Source organism: Girardinichthys multiradiatus, chromosome 10, assembly GCF_021462225.1.
Source record: "Girardinichthys multiradiatus isolate DD_20200921_A chromosome 10, DD_fGirMul_XY1, whole genome shotgun sequence".
Taxonomy (NCBI): domain Eukaryota; kingdom Metazoa; phylum Chordata; class Actinopteri; order Cyprinodontiformes; family Goodeidae; genus Girardinichthys; species Girardinichthys multiradiatus.
In genome coordinates, this window is record NC_061803.1 from 10,103,296 (window position 1) to 10,119,813 (window position 16,518).

Here is a 16,518-nt window from a genome sequence, read left to right on the forward strand (position 1 = left end):
GAAGCTTAAATACTGTGATGGGATTGTGTCATGGTAACCAGGTGAGTTTAATCAACAGAATGAATGGCAGCTGAGTGGCAAGCAAGGCTAAGGAACTGAGATTAGCCTAATGATATCATAGAAACATGGAATAACTAGAAGAACAATGAGCTAAGCAAAGCTTAATTTAGAAAATACTCAGTAACTCAAAATACAAGACCCAAAGTGCAGAATTCAGACAAATGTAAACCACAAAGTTCATGGGATGATGTCATTACCTCCTTGACCTAAACCAATCTGTGTTTGACCCCTCCACCAAAACTTGTTGGGATCGTACCTCACTGGTTGGCCATTCCACATTTCCTGGCTTGTCACACTTCTTCAGCACAGGGGTCAACAAGGCTCAGTATTGGGACTTTCTTTCTTTGCCACCTCACTTGGGCAAATCATTCGATGATATGTATGTCATACCACATAATGCTGACAATACCAGCTCTATCTATCTTTCATGTTAGGATCAAGCTGTAAGGATTATTTTTCTTCACCAGAGACAAGAAGGCTCCGGAGAGTTCATAGGAAGGTGAATGGAGCTAAATGCAGAAAAACCCTGGAAAACATCATAAAAGCTTCAAAGACCTGAAAGTATGGTGGACATTTATGTCCCAACAGGGCAGCAATAATAAACATATTGACAGAGCTACAATGGAAAGGCTTAGATCAAAGCATTTGCATGTGCTACAATGGCCCAGTCAAAGCTAAGACAAAGATCTAATTGGGAATCTGTGGCAAGACTTGAAAATTGATGTACAAATGCTCTCCATCCAGTCTGCCAGAGTTTGCAAAGAAGAATGGGCAAAATGTATTTCTAGAGAAATACCATAAAAGACTAGCATATGTAATTACAGTCAAAGGTGTCTGAATACAAATGCATTTCTCACTTTTGAGATTTTCATTCCAGTTTATAATCATAACCTGCTTTGTGTTGGTTTATACAATAAATTGCAATAAATCATGTTAAAATTTGTGGTAGTAATTTGAAAAATGTGGCTAGGTTTAGTGGATATAATACTTTTGCAAGGCACTGTAGCTGGAGAAAAAGCTGTTTAATCATAAACTGTTGGATAAGTGGAATAAAATAGATCAATGCTTGTATGTTTAGGAAGTTCAAGAATATTAGTGGTAGTCTCTCTATTAATGAGGTATAGCAAATCTTTGTTTTCTTAGTTTGATCAGTGCAAAAATTTGATAATTAATTGTGTCTTTACTATTTCTCATGTATTAAACCAAACAATGAATGGATTGTCAAAAATAATTTTAGGTATGAAAGTGCATTGAAAGTGCATTTGTCTTTGTCATAAAATACTGCTGACTGTGTTTATATTGACATCAGGCTTCACCACATTTTCCTTGACAGATTACCAATAAGAGATTGGGCCAAAACGAGAAACTCTCAGGTAGTTCATTATGGGTTCCACCAGCTCCTACCACCATAATCTGCTTACTGAGCCTAAATCCCCCCAAGTCAGATTTTCACAGTGAACTGGTTTCACTCTGTAACAGTTACCATTTGAACCATGCAAGCAGTCTGATTAGCAGCATTAGAGCCCTTACAAAGTTGAGTGGGAGTATTACAAAGCAGCTATGGAAATGGTGCCAGACGTTTGTTTGAACTGCCAAACTCTAACATAGAATGATGTGTTTATTTAATTAGGATTTTATACTCAAAATCTGGTGCCAAATGTCTTTAATAGAGCAAAATATCTGACTTTTACTGAGCTTGATTGCTAAGTAGTAGCTCTGACTCATACACACTCTGTATCTGTCAGGCCTTGGTGTCTAATACACTGATAACTTAATTGCATTGGAAAACACTGTCTGGAGAAGTACATTTGAAATAATCTGGTTGTTTAAAATTGACGGTGCGGCACAATACATAAAATCAAATAATTAAAAGTTGTATGAATATATTGCCCCTTTTTGTAAAAGATTCAGAGAGAGTGGTACAGTTTAAACAATAGAGAGTCGAAACCCTTCAGCTCTGCTTGTAAGCCACGGGCTTGCTGTGTCTGAAAGAGCTCTGCCCGGTCAAATCCCTCCGAATCCCTGCTCCGGCGTTGCAGAATGTGTAGTACCACCTGGAGAAACTCTCCCTAAGGGATTGATTACTGAACATCCTGTCTGCACAATACCAAGGTGACTAGTGAGGTCTCACCGCTGCACAATGGTCGTGTTGTTTGACTGCTGCAGACCACGTTTTGTCCATGTCAGTGCAAAATACACAAGCCAGGGACACCTAGCGCCTGTAGAGCACAGCTGCTAGTCTCATGTTCACCCACAACAGTTCCATTTCAGTCCTTCTTGTGTGTGTGTGTGTGTGTGTGTGTGCTCCTCATGGATATGTAATTATCTCAGTGTGCATGGGTTTGGCCCGTCCCTCAGCATGGACTCACTGAAGAGTTAGGAATGCAAGACCCGAATCTTTCATTTAAAAGAAAAAATCCACGAGTGTTTACAAATTCCGTAATAAAACTTTTATGTTGCTTTTCTTTCACCAGCTTCTGTGGTACAATCCAGTACAAACACATGGATATAGGTCAGTATAGGCCTAGTGAGGAATTTTGAGTAACAAATCTGTGCAAACGTGGGGTCACTCAGAGGTTCTTTATTTGTTAGCTGAAGTTGGCTTCTGTAAGTGGGGTATTTGCTGAAATAGACTTGGGTGCAACCTGTATCCCAGAGAATTTTGGATTTAGGCCAAAAAAGGGGTTTTTCTTGATAGCAAAGCTTTTATTTTGAGCAGTTATCATTTCAGTGTAAGGAGCTAATTATGCATGCCATTTTGGTTTTGAATAATGGTACATAGCATATAGCATACAGGGGTTGGACAATGAAACTGAAACACCTGTCATTTTAGTGTGGGAGGTTTCATGGCTAAATTGGACCAGCCTGGTAGCCAGTCTTCATTGATTGCACAGTGCACCAGTAAGAGCAGAGTGTGAAGGTTCAATTAGCAGGGTAAGAGCACAGTTTTGCTCAAAATATTGAAATGCACACAACATTATGGGTGACATACCAGAGTTCAAAAGAGGACAAATTGTTGGTGCACGTCTTGCTGGCGCATCTGTGACCAAGACAGCAAGTCTTTGTGATGTATCAAGAGCCACGGTATCCAGGGTAATGTCAGCATACCACCAAGAAGGACGAACCACATCCAACAGGATTAACTGTGGACACAAGAGGAAGCTGTCTGAAAGGGATGTTCGGGTGCTAACCCGGATTGTATCCAAAAAACATAAAACCACGGCTGCCCAAATCACGGCAGAATTAAATGTGCACCTCAACTCTCCTGTTTCCACCAGAACTGTCCGTCGGGAGCTCCACAGGGTCAATATACACGGCCAGGCTACTATAGCCAAACCTTTGGTCACTCATGCCAATGCCAAACGTCGGTTTCAATGGTGCAAGGAGCGCAAATCTTGGGCTGTGGACAATGTGAAACATGTATTGTTCTCTGATGAGTCCACCTTTACTGTTTTCCCCACATCCGGGAGAGTTACGGTGTGGAGAAGCCCCAAAGGAGCGTACCACCCAGACTGTTGCATGCCCAGAGTGAAGCATGGGGGTGGATCAGTGATGGTTTGGGCTGCCATATCATGGCATTCCCTTGGCCCAATACTTGTATTAGATGGGCGTGTCACTGTCATGGACTACCGAGCCATTCTTGAGGACCATGTGCATCCAATGGTTCAAACATTGTATCCTGAAGGCGGTGCCGTGTATCAGGATGACAATGCACCAATACACACAGCAAGACTGGTGAAAGATTGGTTTGATGAACATGAAAGTGAAGTTGAACATCTCCCATGGCCTGCACAGTCACCAGATCTAAATATTATTGAGCCACTTTGGGGTGTTTTGGAGGAGCGAGTCAGGAAACGTTTTCCTCCACCAGTATCACGTAGTGACCTGGCCACTATCCTGCAAGAAGAATGGCTTAAAATCCCTCTGACCACTGTGCAGGACTTGTATATGTCATTCCCAAGACGAATTGACGCAGAATTGGCCTCAAAAGGAGGCCCTACACCATACTAATAAATTATTGTGGTCTAAAACCAGGTGTTTCAGTTTCATTGTCCAACCCCTGTACATGCATATTAAATATGACAAGTGCTTGTGCATAGGTAAACATACAGTATTTATGGATGGCATAGGCTGTATAACAATTATATTCACTTGTTTTGCTCCTTTTCACAAGACATGGTTGAATGTTAGCTTATTCTACATAATTAGAATTATGGAGGTTGACTGACTTTGAATATTCAATCACATTAACACAGGGGTTTTATTTTATGCTTGTTTCTTGTTTTGCTTGTATGTTTAAGCAACATTTGTAGCTTATATATTTATATATTTGAAAAAAATATTTATTTTATATTTAGAATCAACACAAAGATTATGCATGGTCTGCATGGGCTGCATGGTGGCGCAGTTGGTAGCACTGTTGCCTTGCAGCAAGAAGGTCCTGGGTTCAATTCTCAGCCTGGGGTCTTTCTGCATGGAGTTTGCAGGTTCTCCCCGTGCATGCATGGGTTCTCTCCAGGTACTCCAGCTTCCTCCCACAGTCCAAAAACTAGGTGTATGAATGAGTGTGTGCATGGTTGTTTCTGTGTTGCCCTGCGATGGACTGGCGACCTGTCCAGGGTGTACCCTGCCTTTCGCCCATAGACTGCTGGAGATAGGCACCAGCTCCCCCATGACCCACTATGGAATAAGTGGTAGAAAATGACTGACTGACAAAGATTATGCAACACTTCAACTAAAAGGGAAAGATCAACAATATTTCTTAAGGTACTGGTAGAATACAAAATTAAAATGATTAATTAAACAATGTGTTACTCCTGAATGAATATTTCAGCAAAAAAAAAGAAAAACATGCACACAAACAAACTAATAATGATTAACAAACAACACTAATTCATCTACAAATAGCCACCTAAAGGGGAAATTTCTATGATGAAGAAATGAATGTTCAAAATCCTATTATTGGCCAGGGGTTATGCAGAGGCAGGCAGGTTGTCACTTCTGACGTAGTTTGTTTGAGGGCTAAGAGGTTTTGATCTTTGCATCATGAGGAAAGCTGATTATTATTTTGACTAAGGAAACTTGCTCAGTTTAAAGTTAAGGATTCCCCATGGTGTGCATTGGGAAAAAAGGGAACACAATCCTGCAAGAACTGAAATAGACAATGATAAAAACAAACAAAACACAACTGAATCTTGAAGAGTTGATCATCCTTTCTGACTGGTTTGGCGATTCTTGTTAAAGGATTTTAACATTCGATCTGATTCTTAAATATTAGCTGCTCTGAAAGATGCACTTCAGAAGGAGTCGTCATGAGGGGCTGATAAACCAATCAGAAGCAGACTTAAGGTAACATGAGAGCCATGCCATGGCAGACAGCCAATGAAAAATGGAAACTATAATTTTCCTAAAACACCTTTTTTAACATCACCTTTTCATGACGGGCTGTTTTCACATTTCAACCATTTTGAAAATGTTATTCCATTGAAAAAAAAACGATTCAGATTCAAAGTTTGGCACAATAACAATAAATATTGAAATTTGCTGTGGATAATAGTTTTTTAAAACCTTTCTTGATTTCTGCATTTAACAAAGTCAACCTCTTAACCTAAAAAAAATCTTTGATTTGTCTCATCTAATGGACTCTCACACATCTACTGTCAGCAGATAGGAATGATAATGACAACCTAGGTTAAATGCCTTATTAGTATTTAAAATCTTGGTTAAACCACCTCTATAGGTAAGAAATTAGTTTTGACTAGATCCAAAGCCCAGAGAAGCCATCTGAAGTGATCTGAAAAAAAGAGAGCTCTTGAAGGTGAAAGGTCAAAGCAAAGGTGTGTCTGTGCACTACAGAATATTTTTCTTTATAGAAATACAAAATAAAACCCCAACAAATAAAAACACATCTACTTCCTTTTTATTGAAAAAAATCTAAGTATACTGGGTGTAGATTATTTTTGGTCGTGTGATATCTCCTTTTAAAGCAATGAAATCTAAAAATAATATTTTACATTACAATAAAGTACATCCTGTTTGCCAAAGAAAGATGCCTGCTTTTACATAAGCAGGTTGTTTTCACGACAGCCGATTTGCTTCAATGTTAATGAAATCGTTGGACTACACCTCAGGGCCTAATGACCCTAATTAACTGCCAAACCTTTTGCAGGCAAGTACTTTGTAGCATTGAAAGGCAGGGCCTAGCAACAGCATGGGGATCTAAGCATGGTGAGATAAATGTTTTTGCTCTGCAATGCATCAAAAATGCAATGGCTTTGAACAAAAGCGCAACAAAATGATGCAACAAAATGAAAGGAAAATTTGAACGAATTACTAAAGAACATGACTGATTTGGACATATACAACAAACTGCATGAACCCATACTAGATGAATGCAACGCTTCAAAATGTCTTTACTTGTGTCAGTAAATCTGGTGAAATGATGATAACTGTGTATGCCTGGAGCATCTTTCAAAGAATGTGTTAAAAGATAAGAAATGTTCTATAGTATATATGTTACTTGTAGAATGAGCAATTTATATCTCCTATTTTTTAAAGATATCAGTAAAGAGAAAGCAGGATGAATATGGACTCAATACAAAACAAAAGTCTGTGCGACTTTGCCCATACTGGTGTATAGCATTTTTATTCATTCTTTAGCTTTGCACATTTGTCTTCTTACATACATTTTTTTTTTCTTAAAAATATATATAATTTGTTTAACAGATATTCAGCATTACTCTCAAAACTCTAGATTTGGTCACAGATGCTTGCAAAAGGAGAAAACCGGTGCTACTAGGGGGTGGCCTGCACGCTAACCTGTTGAAGAACTATTAATTTGGGATGAATAAAGAATTTTTGAACTGCATTATGACATTTATTTATAAAAAAATTTAACAAATAAAAATTTGCAACATAAAATGCAACCTTGTATGTGGAAATAGCATTTTAACAATTAATATACCTAATGCAGTTTCCACAGTGTAGTTATATCATTCTAATTCAATAAACACACCTGGGAAGTAATGCAATATGTGTAGAAGCAGAATGTGGTGTATAGGTTGAAAAGAAATATCTGATTGATATCAAGATTAAAACTTATTTAGGAAAAAAATGACTAGAGACTTTTTAACTCTACATCCCAATGGTTTTAAATCAGACCATGCCATCAACTCTTTACAAAGCTATGATTGACAATTTACCAGCTTGCTGAAAGCTTATAGGAATGCGCTTTTAGTTTTTTAGCTGCAACTTTACATATTTATATTTTGAAGGCAAAAAATCGCCGTTTATAGATAATAACTGACTGTGAATGTATCTTCTCAAACTGTTTACTCATAGATGATGAAATGCACTATGAAGGATTTAACTCCTTTTCTGCTCAGAGTGCCTGCTGTGATAACTTTTCATTTCAAATTTCTACACATAAATAAACTTTAAATAATTCTGACTTTACAACTTAAAAGACTAGCATGTCTGACAGATGCTCTAAAGAGATTTATATTTGTAAACAAAAATGTCTACTTTTTGTATTTTTTGCTGGACTCTACTAATTACAAAAAGAAACAACTAATATGGGGCTCCAACTGAGGGCTGACATGCAGCAACATTTTAATGAAAATTAATTACATTCTAGGGGACATTTGGTTTTGAATTGAAATGAGATCCCAGCATGGTCTGTGGCGGCTACATCGACATAACACAGCACTCTAACAAAGCCAAAGTCCAGTTAACGCTTTTGCTTGTAAGGCTAGTTGCAAACTTTGGTTTCATCAGATGGTAGCCAGGCTGTTTCATATTATTTTATCATTGGTCTACTGTTTCTGAAAATTTCTGAAAATCTCAGGTATGGATAATACTTCTCCCTGAAATTCGGTTGCCATATATGGGATGGGGAAAATATCTACCTAAAGGGGACATTTAAGGCCATAGAAATTGGGAATATTCATGAGTATTTGTTATGTATGAGGACTAAATTAATGATGGTATTTATAAAATAAATTGGGACACAAAATATGTTAATGCTTAATATTTCCAAAGTAATCTTTAAAAGGACCACTTTTTGTGTCCAAGGAACACAGGTAGGGACATTTGTTTTATTAAAACAAAAACAAAATTTGATTTGCTTATGTGCATTAGAAGAAAATCAACATCATGAATCAATCTCAGACTATTCATTAATATTTGGTACATTTGTTGGGATCCAAAGTTAATAATGGCATTCATAAAAATAAATTTAAAAAAATTCTCTGGCATGGCCCTCCCTTAAAAACAAAACAAAAAAAAAACATAACAAAGAAACCCATAACAAGGTTTTAGTTTCCTAGTAAAAGACTGTATTTAAGTTCAACCTGAGATGCTTTGGAGTGACTGTAAACAGGTAGTTTATACAAGAAAACCCTTCAATATAGCTAATAAGAAGAGTGGGCGTTAAATTACCATTTGAAAACTGCATTTCACATTTATTCAGGTTGTCATTGTCTGATATTAAAATATGTGAGATAGGTAAAACATTCAAGTTTGAAGCAAAAACAGAAAAAAATCTTTATGCACACTTTAAATCACCCACGTGTTTGATCTAGTGACATTTATCAGCCTAAATACCCAATTTATAATAAATAACAACCCCACCTACTCATAAAAGCTCATAATAGAGAAAAGCTACTCATTTTGTTGCATCATCAGATTCTATAATTTAGATAATTAGCATCATAATTAAGGTCTTTACGTATGCCAGTTCTCAAATCTAGCAATGAAAGATCTTTAATAAGTGCTATTGTGTCTGTTTGAAACTCGAGAGGCCACAGAAGAACCAATGGACTTCTGCTATTGTTTTGTAAAGCCTGTATAATACACTTCCTACACTAAGTATAAATTTTAGCTTGAATGGCAACTGTTTATTTTTCTTTTCGCATATGATGGTCACACTCTGTCTCAAGGATAGCCATTTTTGCTGTGTAACATCATTATATACTCTTAATTGAGCAGACTCTTCCTTTTTTCAGGTTGATGAGATCTATCACGATGAATCTTTGGGAACCAACATCAACATTGTACTCGTCCGCATGATAATGGTTGGGTACAGGCAGGTGAGTTATGTCACATACTGTTTACGTTTTAATATGCAGGTAAACAACAATGCTTTTAAAGGGGTGGAATTTTTAAGTAATATCTTAAACTAACTCTGGCTTAGAAAATGCCTCTATGGAGTAAAAGTAGTGACATGTTATTATCAGATCAGACTTTATGTTTGTACATTTTCTGTAGAGTAGAGATTGACTCCTTGTGCCTGCATCTTATGAGTTAAAATAGAAAAATTGCTTCTTTAGCCTCATTTTGACATGTTTTTTTCTATGTACAGTATAACAAGGTCTGTTGTTTCTTCTTTGTGTGCAGTTTTATTTTAACTGTTTGCATCATCAAAACCCTTTAAAAAACCACTTTGTTGCAAATTTATACGGTGAACCTTGCTAGTACTGGGCTGGACTGCGCTTTTCTTCAGATCTTCCAACCTTAAATACTCGTACTCGTCGTCTTCCGCTTATCCGGGACCGGGTCGCGGGGGCAGCAGACTCAGCAGAGACGCCCAGACGTCCCTTACTTCAGACACGTCCTCCAGCTCCTCCAGGGGGAGCCCAAGGCGTTCCCAAGCCAGCCGAGAGACATAGTCCCTCCAGCGTGTCCTGGGCCGTCCCCTGGGCCTCCTTCCGGTGGGACATGCCTGGAACACCTCCCGAGGAAGGCGTCCAGGAGGCATCTGGTATAGATGCCCGAGCCACCTCAACTGGCTCCTCACGATGTGGAATGTGGAGGAGCAGCGGCTCTACTCCGAGCCCCTCCCGGATGGCCGAGCTCCTCACCCTATCTCTAAGGGAGTGCCCAGCCACCCTACGGTGGAAGCTCATTTCATTCGCTTGTATCCGGGATCTCGTTCTTTTGGTCATGACCCAAAGTTCATGGCCATAGTTGAGGGTAGGAACGTAGACTGACCGGTAAATTGAGAGCTTTGCTTTTCGGCTCAGCTCTCTCTTCACCACAACGGACCGGCACAGTGCCCCCATTACTGTGGCAGCCGCACCGATCCGTCTGTCGATCTCCCGCTCCATTCTTCCCCCACTCATGAACAAGACCCCGAGATACTTAAACTCCTCCACTTGAGGCAGGAACTCCCCTCCAACCTGAAGAGGACAAGCCACCCTTTTCCAGTCGAGTACCATGGCCTCGGACTTGGAGGACCTGATCCTCATCCCAGCCGCTTCACACTCGGCTGCGAACCGCCACAGCGCATGCTGTAGGTCTTGGCTAGAGGGGGCCAGTAGGACCACATCATCCGCAAAAAGAAGAGAGAAAATCCACTGGTCCCCAAACCAGACCCCCTCCGGCTCTTGGCTGCGTCTAGAAATCCTGTCCATAAAAGTTATGAACAGGACTGGTGAAAAAGGGCAGCCCTGCCGGAGTCCAACATGCACCGGGAACAGGTCCGACTTAGTGCCGGCAATGCGGACCAAACTCCTGCTCCGCTCGTACAGGAACCGGATGGCCCCTAATAAAGGGCCCCCGATTCCATACTCCTGGAGCACCCCCCACAGGGCATCACAAGGGACACAGTTGAATGCCTTCTCCAGGTCCACAAAACACATGTGAACCGGTTGGGCAAACTCCCATGAACCCTCGAGTACCCTGTAGAGGGTATAGAGCTGGTCCAGTGTTCCACGGCCGGGACGAAAACCACCCTGCTCCTCCTGAAGCCGAGGTTCGACTATCGGTCGGACTCTCCTCTCCAATACCCTGGCGTAGGCCTTACCAGGGAGGCTGAGGAGTGTGATCCCCCTGTAGTTCCAACTACAGGGGGATCACACTACTTCTTATGAAGGGGGACCACCACCCCAGTCTGCCAGTCCAGAGGCACTGTCCCCGACTGCCACGCAATGTTGAAGAGGCGTGTCAACCATGACAGCCCTACAACATCCAGAGACTTGAGGTACTCAGGGCGGATCTCATCCACCCCCGAAGCCTTGCCACTGCGGAGCTTTTTAACCACCTCGGTGACTTCAGCCTGGATGATTAAAGAGTCCAACCCCGAGTCCCCAGCCTCTGTTTCCACCACGGAATGCGTGATGGCAGGATTGAGGAGATCATCGAAGTACTCCTTCCACCGCCCGATAATGTCCTCAGTTGAGGTCAGCAGTCTCCCACCCCCACTATAAACAGTGTTGGCGAAGCACTGCTTCCCCCTCCTGAGGCGCCGGACGATTTGCCAGAATCACTTCGAGGCCAACCGGTAGTCCTTCTCCATGGCCTCACCGAACTCCTCCCAGGCCCGAGTTTTTGCCTCTGCCACAGCCCGGGCCGCAGCACGCTTGGCCTCACGGTACTCATCAGCCGCCTCAGGAGTCCCACAAGCCAACCACAGCCGATAGGACTCCTTCTTCAGCTTGACAGCATCCCTTACTGCCAGTGTCCACCACCGGGTTCTGGGATTGCCGCCGCGACAGGCACCACAGACCTTACGGCCGCAGCTACGGGCAGCAGCATCGACAATAGATGCGGAGAACATGGTCCACTTGGACTCTATGTCTCCAACATCCCCCGGGATCTGGTCGAAGCTCTCCCGGAGGTGGGAGTTGAATACATCCCTGGCCAAGGGCTCCGCCAGGCGTTCCCAGCAGACCCTCAGTATGCGCTTGGGCCTGCCAAGTCTTTCCGGCTTTCTCCTCCTCCAGCGGATCCAACTCACCACCAGGTGGTAATCAGTGGACAGCTCAGCCCCTCTCTTCGCCCGAGTGTCCAAAACATGCGGCCGAAAGTCTGATGATACAACATCATCAACCTCCTGCCTAGGGTGTTCTGGTGCCAAGTGCACTGATGGACACCCTTATGTTTGAACATGGTGTTTGTTATGTACAATCCGTGACTAGCACAGAAGTCCAATAACACACCACTCGGATTCAGATCAGGGAGGCCATTCCTCCAGATCACGCCTCTCCAGGTGTCACTGTCGTTCCCCACGTGGGCATTGAAGTCCCCCAGCAGAATAATGGAGTCCCCGGGAGGGGCACTATCCAGCACCCCCGACAGGGATGCCAAGAAGGCCGGGTACTCCGCACTGCCACTCGGCCCGTAGGCTGAAATGATAGTCAGAGACCTCTCCCCAACCCGAAGGCACAGGGATACGACCCTCTCATCCACTGGGGTAAACCCCAACACGAGACGGCTGAGCTGGGGGGCAACAAGCAAACCCACACCAGCCCGCTGCCTCTCCCCGTGGGCCACTCCAGAGTAGAAGAGAGTCCAACCCCTCTCAAGGAGATGGGTTCCAGAGCCCACGCTGTGCGTGTAGGCGAGCCCGACTATTTCTATTCGATATCTCTCGACCTCCCGCAAAAGCTCAGGCTCCTTCCCCCCCAGCGAGGTGACATTCCACGTCCCTGGAGCCAGCCTAAGCATCCGGGGATCGGGCCGCTGAGATCTCCACCTTCGTCCGCCACCCAATCCTCTTTGCACCGGTCCCTCACGGTTCCCCTGCAGGTGGTGGGCCCACTGGGGGATGGCCTCGCATCTCTCGTTCGGGCTTGGCCCGGCCGGGTCCCACGAGGAACAACCCGGCCACCAGGCGCTCTCCGACGAGTCCCGACCCCAGGCCTGGCTCCAGGGTGGGACCCCGGCTCCGCCGTATCGGGCGACGTCACGTGCCTCGATATTTTGGTCCTCATGAGGGACTCTTGAACCACTCTTTGTCTGACCCATCACCTAGAGCCTGTTTGCCATGGGAGACCCTACCCGGGGCATTTAGGCCCCAGACAACATAGCCTCTAGGATCATTTGAGCACTCAAACCCCCTCCACCACGTTAAGGTGGCGGTTCAAGGAGGGGCCAACCTTAAATAATTTAACTAATTGTTGGAAATATTTCTCAGAGAATTTGGTCCATGTGGACATGATCATTATTTAGTTGCTGCAAATAGGTCGACTGCAAGAACATATCCCCCAAACCATTACATCACCATCTTTAGCCTGAACTGTTGCTAAAAAGCAAGCTTTATGTGAAATTTTAACCCCATTTTCTGTATGGTGCAGCTGAAATTGAGATTCACTGAACAGGGCACAATTTTTCCAATCTGTTTCTTGGCAAGGGCTGCATGGTGGCACAGTTGGTAGCACTGTTGCCTTGCAGCAAGAAGGTCCTGGGGTCAATTCCCAACCGGGGGTCTTTCTGCATAGAGTTTGCATGTTCTCCCTGTGCATGTGTGGGTTCTCACCGGGTACTCTGGCTTCCTCCCACAGTCCAAAGACATGCCTGTTAGGTTAATTGGTCACTCTAAATTGCCCTTAGGTGTATGAATGAGTGTGTGCATGGTTGTTTGTGTGTTGCCCTGCGATGGACTGGCGACCTGTCCAGGGTGTACTCTGCCTTTTGCCCATAGACTGCTGGAGATAGGCACCAACTCCCCCGCGACCCACTATGGAATAAGCGGTAGAAAATGACTGACTGTTTCTTGGCAAGAATTACTTACCTGTTCTTAGCTAACATGAAGGGCAGCTAGTTTGACGTTATGTTACTGTTGCTGCATGTAGATTCAGTATACTTGGAATGGAAAGAGTTTTATTGAACTATATCATCCTATTTTTGTTGAAATTTTATGTCAAACCAGGATTGTATTTTTCAACACATTTGTTAAAGGTAGATTTTTTACAGAAAAACTTTGTAAAAGCTTCCTATTTTGATTGTCTACCCTTCTGCTTCTTTTAGCTTTTTAAACTATTGAACATTACTGTTGCTGCATGCAGGTTAATTTATGATGCTGCTGACTTATGATTCATGGAATCTGTAAAAACGAAATGGAATGGTTATTCCAGATACTTCATCATAATCTGCAAAGGGTGTAACCGTATACAGAAATTATGGTTTAGTAGGTATTCGGGTTTTAAAGTCACAGTTCGGACGTTTTTGGTAACTTCAATCAAGGAAAATGTATTTATGCATGATTTTTTTGTACTTTAGTTAGCAGTAAGTAAAAATCTTTTTCAATTTCTCAAATTAATAACATTTCTATGTTCTAAAACTGGGCTGCACAGTGGCTCAGTTGGTTGCACTGTTGCCTTGCAGCAAGAAGGCCCTGGATTCAACTCCCAGCCTGGGGTCTTTCTGCATGGAGTTTGCATGTTCTCCCAGTGCATGCATGGGTTTTCTCTGGGCACTCCTGCTTTCTCCCACAGCCAGAAAACAAGACCGTTAGGTTAATTGGTCTCAATAGGTGTGTGTATGGTTGTTTGTCCTGTGTATCTCTGTGTTGCCCTGCAAAGGATAAGTTGCACTTTTCAGATTTTTAAATGTAAAAAGTCTTAACTGATCATACACCCCTTTCTCTCCACACAAAATCATAAACTATTTTGTGATGGTGTATCAAAGAAAATTCAAAGTAATTACATTGAAGTTTATAGTTATCTATATGATAAATGTAGAAAAGGTCAAGAGGTATGTATACTTTTGCAAAATACTGCACTTCCTACAATTGTTTTTCATTGAAGGCTTGACTTATTGTCAACTATGAAGTAACATGTTAGGTAAAAATACTGGCGCAAACACTTTTCTTTTTACTTTCTTTTGAGGAAAGATCAAAAGTTGTTCTTGTTTTTCAAGCACAGAAAACTGAGTACATCTGCATTGTAATCATTTAACGTAAGAATACAGTATTACAATGCATAAAAATAAAAGAATATTACTAATTGCTTTGTTATGGCAGTAAAAAATAAGTAACAAAATGCATGAAAAATAAAGACCAAGAATTTAATTTAGCCAAACTGCAATCTAGTTTGCTGATAAAATGCATGTAGGCATGGTCAAGACGATCTGCTGCAGTTCAAACCGAGCATCGGAATGGGGAAGAAAAGTGATTTAAATGACTTTGAATGTGGCATGGTTGTTGGTGCCAGACGGGCTGGTCTGAGTATTTCAGAAACTGCTGATCTACTGGGATTTTCACGCACTACCATCTCTAGGGTTCACAGAGAATGGTCCAAAAAAGAGAAAATATCCAGTGAGCCTCAGTTCTGTGGGCGCAAATGCCTTGTTGATGCCAGAGGTCAGAGGAGAATGGCCACACTGGTGCGAGCTGATAGAAAAGCAACAGTAACTCAAATAACCACTTGTTACAACCCATGCATGCAGAAGAGCATCTCTGAACGCACAACATGTCGAACCTTGAGGCGGATGGGCTACAGGAGCGGAAGACCACGCCCAGTGCCACTCCTGTCAGCTAAGAACAGGAAACTGAGGCTACAATTCGCAAAGGCTCACCAAAATTGGACAATAGAAGATTGGAAAACGTTGCCTGGTCTGATGAGTCTCGATTTCTGCTGCAACATTCGGATGGTAGGGTCAGAAATTGGGGTCAACAACATCAAAGCATGGATCCATCCTGCCTTGTATCAATGGTTCAGGCTGGTGGTGGTGTAATGGTGTGGGGAATATTATCTTGACACACTTTGGGCCCCTTAGTACCAATTGAGCATTGTGTCAATGCCACGGCCTACCAGAGCATTGTTGCTGACCATGTCCTTCCCTTTATGACCACAGTGTACCCATCTTCTGACGGTTACTTCCAGCAGGATAACGCACCATGTCATAAAGCACAAATCATCTCAGACTGGTTTCTTGAACATGACGATGAGTTCACTGTACTCAAATGGCCTCCACAGTCACCAGATCTCAATCCAATAGAGCACCTTTCGGTTGTGGTGGAACGGGAGATTCGCATCATGGATGTGCAGCCAACAAATCTGCAGCATCTGTGTGATGCTATCATGTCAATATGGACCAAACTCTCTAAGGAATGTTTCCAGTACCTTGTTGAATCTATGCCACAAAGGATTAAGGCAGTTCTGAAGGCAAAACGGGGTCCAACCTGGTAGTAACAAGGTGTACCTAATAAAGTGGCCGGTGAGTGTATGTTGGCAGTTTAAGAAAAAACTTACATTTATGATTTCCTAATGAGTCCACGCATAAAGATTCCTGCCTGTTTCTAGTAACTCAGAAATCCATCCATCTGTCCATTCGTCCGCAAAATTGCTTTGCAAAAGTGAAGGGGAAGAAATGTTTTTAGGATTTTTACAAATACAAAGGGGGATGAATGGAAATGATAATTTTTTTACACTTCACAATTATGCACTATGTGGTCATGGATCAACTTAAAATCAAATGGAAATACATGTAACAAAATTGAAAAAAAGTTTGAGGGCTTTGTGAGTCACATTCCACCATTTTTTTATGCATCAATTCAGTACACTTGAAATGTTCTACATACGTTATTGAAGAGCACAGCTTCATAAATCACATAAGACACATGATCAAAAAAGTATTTCTGTATTTGTGACATGTTTCAGTTATGTAGTGAGTATATTAGGAATCACTGAAGCTCATTAATGGTTTTAAATATAGAGTCTCTGCTCATATGCAAGA

At 42.2% G+C, this 16,518-nt stretch overlaps 1 protein-coding gene across 5 annotated transcripts in view; it reads left to right on the forward strand.

Moving 5' to 3' along the window:
* LOC124875753 (A disintegrin and metalloproteinase with thrombospondin motifs 3) overlaps window positions 1-16,518 on the forward strand; it is a 76,506-nt gene that overhangs the window by 25,368 nt on the left and 34,620 nt on the right. For all 5 annotated transcript variants that reach the window (XM_047378134.1, XM_047378137.1, XM_047378136.1 and 2 more), the window contains exon 5: window positions 9,066-9,149. In XM_047378134.1, the coding sequence (XP_047234090.1) occupies window positions 9,066-9,149 (84 nt within the window). The remainder of the gene's footprint in view (window positions 1-9,065; window positions 9,150-16,518) is intronic.